An 8,113-nucleotide genomic window follows, 5' to 3' on the forward strand; every position below is an offset into this window, starting at 1 on the left:
ATCCAGGGGCCTCTCTTCCCTCGGGGTTTGCCTCGGCGCCCGAGACCTTAATGCGTAAAGGAGAGGCTTATGGTCCGTGAGGATATGAAACCTGCGACCCTCTACCTCGCTTCGAAACTGCTTTATGACAAGGTATGCAGCTAAAAGCTCCCTCCCGAATGCCGAGTACCCCGACGGCCGTGTCCGAAGCGTCGACGATGAGGCTTGTAGGGACCTCTGGGCGTGGGGGGGGGGGGGGGGGAAGGGAGGAGGCTGTGGCCAAGGAGGTCTTGCGCTGACGGTGTGGCCGAGGAATGTTGATGTCTGTACTCCGAATTCGCACTTTTCCGGGTTAATGGCGACGACGAACTCGGAGAAGCGCTTGAAGAGGTCTTTGAGGTGTTGTTTGTGTTGTCTGCATTCGTACTCGCTACAAGGACGTCGTCGATGTAAACGGAGGTATTGCTGAGTCCTTGGGTTACTTCATCTATGAAACGCTGGAACGACTGGGCAGCGTTGCACGGGCCGAGACTTCCTCCGCGCTGGGTGAGTACGAAAACAAGTGAATCGGAGACGAAAGGAATTGGGTTCCGCTTGGTATGTTTGTGTGTGGCGGGGAAACATCCTGCTGAGCGATGAATACTGAAAGGTTACGGTAGCTTGTGGATTTGCTTGCTGCTAAATGACGCGCGGGGAAACCTCCTCCTCAGGCCCGCGCCCACCCGCGTGAGTTGCGTGAGTTTTGCGATGCTTTTGTAGAGCTTGAGCTTAGTGGGTGGAGGGCAGGCATTAAACTGTCCCAGTCGGGTGAGTGTAGTGCGTGCTTGTCTCCTGCCCGACATGTTAGCTGCTTGTGCCATGGAATATTTTGTCCGTTTAGTGTGAGTGATGCGGTGCGGCGTGCAACTGGTATGATGGTGGATTTGTTTATGTTTGTTTGTATTTTCCATTTGTTTTCGTACGTGTTGATCGTGTTAATGCTGTTTGTGTGGCCGAGTTTCATGAAAGGACTGAACGTAAAGCATTGTGCAGTATTGCAACATCCTTTATAGAGGACGGCATTTTATCAGATATATTATGTAAACACAATAACTTTGCCTGTAATATATAAAATTACAAGGCCTTTCTAGAGTGATATAAAGGCACTACTATGTCTTATGTATAGCTTTGCCAAGGTCACAGTAATATCTGTTTCACTAACAATGTATGTCTTAGAATCTAACATGAACTGTAAAAAACATTTAGGCATTGTTCCTATGCCTATTCATGTGTATATGAATAAACTTATCAAAATCAAATCAGTCTCTCTTTCTCAATCTCTCTCTCTCTCTTTCTTTCTCTTTATTCACACTGTCCAAATATTGCTATTTAATAACTTTAAATCCGTTTCCCCTAAAGCCTCCCAAGTCTCCGGAGCCTCCGAAGGCTCCAGAAACTCAGAAGGCTCCAGAACCTCAGAAGGCTCCAGAAACTCAGAAGGCTCCAGAAACTCAGAAGGCTCCAGAACTTCCGGAGGCCACTACGAGGGAGAAGCTGAGGCCGGAGACTCATCATCGAGTGAGTATCATTCTTATAATTTTCATCAACTCTTCTTCAATTTAGACTTGTTATTCTTTATAAAATATTAGCTTAGGGATCTTCTCATATCAGTGACAGGATTTTATAATAATTTTATATTACATCTATCTAAAAAAAAAAAACAGAGCGTGGGATGGCTTTCTAAGGAAAACATGCAAAAGTTTTACCCCCAAATGCTGCAGAGTCGGCGCAAGAAGAACCGACCTGAGGTAAGCTACATGTTTTCATCAGTATCATTATTGTTATTGTCACATTTAACCTAATCATTGTTTCTTTTCATAACTGAAAAAATAAGCAACAATTAAAGTTTTTTTTTTTTTTTTAAATAACATCGCTCGCTGATTTCACCGCCATTAATTTCAGAACCTGGATTGAGGACCGCATGTCCTCCTTGATTCGACCCTCAACTTGACCATCTTATAGCGCGTTGAGGGATGACGACGATCGGTTTATAGCCGGTCGCGACGTTTCTGTCTTTGTATCTCCTTCTTCCTTAAACTTTCCTTTTGTATATTTGAATGTTTCGCTCCATCTCGCTTCCTTGTCAGCTATCTTCCCAAATTTAACCTGTTTGCTGGGTTAAACCCCGGCTCTTTCTCTCCCACTTCATCTTCTTTTTTCTCTATCCCTTTCCTCCCCCGCAGAGGGGCCGCCTTGTCGCGGTGCGGGGGCTTGAGCTCCTTCCTCGGCTGCACCGTCCTGCACCCGGCCAGTCTCTTCCTCCCGTTGAGGCGGCCTGTCCAGTGACGGATTCTCCGAGGAAGGATGACCAAATGGCCCCAACATTGTGTGAACCTATGTAGTTTGGCTAGTCTGATGTTAATTGTTTTATGGGTTGTTTTTCGACTGTGGATACACCCCATCTGTTGAGGGAGAGGCCGCGTCGTTTGTCAGTGTTTGCGTTTGGTATGTCTGCATTGTTTACTAGTATACTTGGTGGGATGAGTCTTGCAATTGGTAGTTTGTGAACTTTTCCACTTCCTCTCGAATGTGTTTATGTGTGTGATGGCGTGTTCTGTGGATGGTTTTCAGTGTTGCCATTCTGGCGGATTTCCCGCCAGATCTGGCGGATTTGAACCACCGTATGGCGGGAAAATTTTGAATCTGGCGGATGACGGATTTTTTGGCGGCTTTTTCACAATTCTAGCGGATTTCTGGCGGATTCTGCCAATCTGCCAGCCCGACTAGCCGCGAGCAAGCGACCCAAACCCAAATGCTGCCGTTCGTAGTGTCTCATGATTGTATATTATATATTTCCCTATGGCGTTGTTTTTTTTTTATTTTATACTTAAAATAAACAATAAAGACATATTCAAAACGGAGAAACACGTAAATATGATCCATTGAAGAAAATATCAATCAAGAAGAAAGAAAACGATCACAGGTACTGGACCTGTCGACGTGTTAGTCAGACACGTACAGTGCTGATCATGTTGTCAGTTTCTCTTCTTTTCTAATGTTATTTACATCTTAAAAGTTTCCACTGGCAAATCTTTGTAACGGGAGTGGTAGGTGGGCAATGACAAATAGTTGTTCAGTTCACACGCGGTCTTCTGTTCTCTCGGTGGTGCTTATTTGTGCGCTGACTAAAGTTTTTCAACTTTTTACTAATAACAATGCCTAAGCCTCAGTATGCACAGAAATTCAGAAGGGAATGGCTCCAGGATCCTGCATTAAAAGACTGGTTAACGGAGAAAAAGAAAAGTAGTGGGATAAGTGTGCCCCAATGCCGGTACTGTCAGTGTGTGTTAAATTTAAAATTAAGTGACATAAAAGAACATGGCAAGTCTAAGAAGCACCTTAAAAATGCAGAAGCAATGTCAACTGCAAGACAACCCCCACTACCATTCCAACCTGTAAAAACATCTTCTCAGACACAAATTACAGAGGGACAAATTGCATTATTTGTTGCTGAACATACATCAGTTGCGGTATGTGATCATTTGTGTGACTTGTGCAAAAAATGTTTTTCTGACAGTAATGTTGCAGCTCGTATCCAGGTACGAAGGACGAAGTGCAGCGGAATTTTATGTAATGTATTATATCCTCACTTTGTGTCACAGTTAAGAAAAGACATTGGAAATAATCACTACAGTCTGTTGTTGGATGAATCCACTGATATTAGTGATACTAAATATTTGGGTATTGCTATTATTTACAATGATGAACAAAAAGAAAAGATTGTTTCTACATTTCTAAGCCTTTCTGAATTGCAAGAAGCGAATGCTGAGGGCATTGTCACTACACTGAAAAAAACTCTAGATGATTTTGGATTGGATTTAAAAAGGATGAGAGGAATTGGCACAGACAATGCAAGTGTCATGGTTGGAATAAATAATGGTGTCTATGAAAAGCTGAGGAAAGATGTTCCTGACTTAGTTTTAATTCGCTGTGTGTGTCACTCCTTGCAGCTGTCTGTCTCTGCTGCTACAGTAGATGCTCTGCCAAGAAATCTAGACTTTTTAATTAGTGAAACTTACAACTGGTTTTCCAAGGTCCTTATCTAGGCAGGCTACGTACAGGAAAAAAAAAATGGGGGGATGTACAACATAATTAATGATAATCATGATCCATTAACAATTGTCCAAGCTTGCCAGACCCGTTGGCGCGCCATATCTACAGCATTTGAGAGGATTCATGACCAGTGGCTTGAGCTAAAGACACAACTTGATGTTACGAGACAACAGTGAAAAATGCTACAGCAAGCTGAGATGCTTTATAGTATGTACAGTGATCAAGTACGCTCAAAAAATCTTGCCTTATATAAAGTTTCTAGTCCCAATTTTGACAATAAGATGTGAGAACGAGTCAGTACCTCACAAGGCTTTTTTCGGATGTGTCACAGCCATGATGCAGATCCAACTATAAACTTCTTGATGACTTAGTACTAACTGAGTCAAGTCTCTATTGCGGAAGGTAATTTTGCCAACATCCAAGGTTGATATTTGGAAGGTAATATTGAAAGTTTCATCAGTCCAAAGCCTTACTTAGGTTATGACTCTTGAGCAACATATGGACAAAATATGCACAAGGAAGGGTTGCTCCTAATTCAAGAGCTCACAGTGAGAGACACAGATGTATCAAGGTTTCATTGATAAAAACTAGTTAAGGAATTACGACAGAGACTACCTAACAATGTCGAAGTTCTCCAGAAAATGTCTTTACTTCTCTGTGAAAATGCACTGCGTGTTGTAAAGGATTCACTCAATCCCCTTATGGAGCTGCTGCAACTACCCCCGCAAGAGATTGTGCTGTAGACAGTCAGTGCATAATCTAACTCTCGTTAAGTGGACAGAGGCTAAAAGATACAGTATTATTTTGAATGAAGTAAACAAGTACAAAGATGTCTTCACCACACTAATCCTTTCAACGACCTGGCCAAGTTTTTGGCACTATCAGTTCTTGTTATTCCGCAAACAACTCTAATGCTGAAGTGGAGAGGATCTTCAGTCCAGTATTAAACATTGTGAAAAACAAGCTGCGTAACAGAATGGGCACAACAATGACAAATGCCATCCTAGAATCCGAGGCAGGACTGAAAAGAGCCGGAAAATCATGTTTCGAATATGAGATACCAGCTGAAGTCTCAAATATTCGATCGTACTAACGAAGTGTACACACGTCAGTACCGAGATTGTCCATCAAATCAGACTCATCTCCAGGACCCTAGTACTGCAAGAGAACGAGACAGAGATGGAGGAAGAAGTTTATGATCCCTCTTTCTTCCTGTTGTAAACGGGTTAACGTGCATTTGCTTGCATCATAGTGTTGGCTATTAATTTTAAAATATTAAAGTATTTCTTTACCATGTATTGGTAATCTGTTCTGTTCTGTATGATTTGTCAGCCTCTCCTTTGGGGCTGACGCGGGCCCCCCCCCCCCTTTGCCGATGGCGGCCCACAGGTTTTTTCTCGCCTATTATCGTATGTTACCGTGGGGGAGTTGATGGTGAGTCAGGTCTCTCTCTCTCTCTCTCTCTCTCTCCCCCCCCCCCCCCCCCCCCCCCCCCCCCCCCCCCCCCCCCCCCCCCCCCTCCCCCCTCCCCCCCCCCCCCCCCCCCCCCCCCCCCCCTCTCTTATTGGTGACCATATATGACGATTTTTAATGATTAAATTGTACAGTATATTTTTTGTGCAGTATACAAAAATTTTGACAAAACAAAGTTATATCTGGCGGATTTCGGGGGCTATCTAGCGGAATTTTGGTGGCCATCTGGCGGATTTTAGCAATAGATGATGGCAACACTGATGGTTTTGTTGTTATTTTTTTTATTTGCTTAGATGTGATGTCATCCGCATAGGATAATAGTTGCTGTAGGGTGTTGGGAGAGGGAGGTCTGCAGTGTAAAGACGTGTTGTTGCCAGAACATTCCCCTTGACAACAGCAGTGAATGCCGAGTGGTAGAGGCGTCTGACCAGAAATCAGATGGGATCTTCCCGTGTAGGTTCGAATCCTACTCACTGCGCAGTTCAGGTGTTCATGGCATCTGTTTGTGAATTTGCGTGGAAGGTGTAGATCGATTAGTTTGTGTTTCAGTCCACTGTCCCACTCTTTGTCGAAGGCTTTGCTGATGTCCCGAGATTGTTTTTTTTCTTTTCTTTTCTTTTTTTGTCCGCGAGGCTGAATGCTATCTGCTCGTAGACGAGGGAGATAGGCAATTTCAGAATATTGTAACTCTTAGTTTTCTCTGTGTGTGTCATGGTAAATACCGTTAGATGGACGCGGGTTGTGAATTTTGTTTGTTCTCTAGGTGCAGTTCAGATGCCGTTCGGAGTAGATATTATCTCCCGGCGGACCTCGAGCCAAGGAGATCGGTCGGTAGTTGTTTACATAATTGTGGGGGTGCGTGATTTGTGTGTAGATAGGTTGGGGGGGTGGGTATGGACATGTGAGACGGGCGTGTTTGATCAGTGTTGGAAAGAGTCTCGTGGCCAGTGGTTGGAAGAAGGTTTTGAAGAATTGTTTTGCTTATTTTGCTTGACTCAGGTGCTTTTGGCTTGCTGTTTGACCTTTGCAACTTCTCTTGGTTGGTGTTGTTGGCGTGGTGATGATGTCTCTGCTGTTTAGTATGGTGAGGTCGAGGATTTTTTGTGGGTTGTAGGAGATGTTGTGAGTGTTGTAAAGCCTCGTTTTTGGTGTCAAAGTTTTCGTTTTCGGTGGTTTTTAATGATTGAAAAGTTTGTTACTAATTATATATATATATATATATTATATATATACTTATATACTATAATATATAATATATATATAATTATATATATTATCATATAAACATAGAATATATATAATATAATACAATATAAATATAATATAATATATACACACATATATATAATTATATTACTATATAATATATAATAAGTCATATATATATATATATATATATATATATATATATATAATATATAATATATATATATATATATACTATAGAAAGAATCATGTATATATCTTATATAGTAATATAAATCTCTATTACTATAAAGTATATATATATATATATATGTAGATAATATATGATCATAATATATATATACTATATATATACAAATATTTACACATATATATATATATATATATATAATATATAAAGATATATATATTGTTATGCATAGCGCATTGACCATGCGTGATCATAACCCTTAATGCAATATAGGCCAAAAACCGTAAGAATACTACGCATAATATGAATTCTTACCCATAAGAGGTGTTCACCTAGGGAGGTGTGTGCGGGAAGGCTCTGTCTGTCCCTCCTGTTTAGCGCTGGCTGTGTTGCGGGTCGTATAATAATCTATATTGATTATATAATATACTCACCATATACATGTCACGCATAGTAAATGTAGCGGCCAGCAGAAATGAATATTGGATTATAATATTTAGCATAAAAAAGCCTGCCGTTTCTTGTTGATTTTAACATGGTTCGCCAGGCCACTGACAGTCTATTAAGCCTACTATCGGAAACAACGCTGGTGGTCTGCAGTATACGCCAGGGCGAGTGCTTAAGCCAAGTGACGGGCTTGGGGGCTGGCGAAGCGGTGCAAGGGCGTGTGTTCTGAGCGTCTTCTTCCTGACGGTGCTGTTCGTTGTATTTTCTTGGTGCAATCCAAGTGTTGTATTTTGTCTTAGGTTCTCGTATTATTGTATGTTATATTGTGACAATTATCAATGTTTTAGGAGTTATATTTATAGGTTATATCAATTTTGTCGTTTAAAGTAAATTTATATTGTTAACGCTACGTTATTGCTTCATGATTTCAATCCTTTCACTCCCTCAACAATGTTCATTCGATTAGTAAGAAGTTTTAGGAAATAATCTGGAAATACTGCTGAGTAAATAAATGAGTGAATCAAGTAACTGAAACAAATATTATCACTATTAATTAAATTAAAAACTGGTTAATTGGGAGCATGATACAGTGAACAAAACGTTATTGTCTTATGGCATAACAAATGGGGGCCTGTCCTATGCACTGTTCTTGATTATTTGAAAATAGTGAAGGAGTGATTTATTTATTTATAAATTTATAAATAAATTATAAATTATTTTAAATAT

General features: G+C 41.0%; 1 protein-coding gene and 1 non-coding gene across 2 annotated transcripts; both read left to right on the top strand.

Moving 5' to 3' along the window:
* Positions 1–224: 224 nt before the first annotated feature.
* On the top strand, positions 225–5,164 carry LOC122267661 (uncharacterized). The gene is made up of 4 exons (XM_086535624.1): positions 225–1,766; positions 1,921–4,052; positions 4,710–4,810; positions 4,957–5,164. The coding sequence occupies exons 2-4, from the start codon at positions 3,174–3,176 to the stop codon at positions 5,162–5,164; spliced, it is 1,188 nt and encodes a 395-aa protein (XP_086391750.1). The 5' UTR covers positions 225–1,766; positions 1,921–3,173.
* A 776-nt stretch (positions 5,165–5,940) lies between these two features.
* Positions 5,941–6,022, top strand: TRNAS-AGA (transfer RNA serine (anticodon AGA)). Its single transcript has one exon. It is a non-coding gene; the product is annotated as a tRNA-Ser (tRNA).
* Positions 6,023–8,113: the final 2,091 nt, after the last annotated feature.

The sequence above is a fragment of the Penaeus japonicus genome, unplaced genomic scaffold (genome assembly GCF_977035675.1).
Source record: "Penaeus japonicus unplaced genomic scaffold, GWHDUDI00000001_assembly GWHDUDI00001620, whole genome shotgun sequence".
Classification (NCBI taxonomy): domain Eukaryota; kingdom Metazoa; phylum Arthropoda; class Malacostraca; order Decapoda; family Penaeidae; genus Penaeus; species Penaeus japonicus.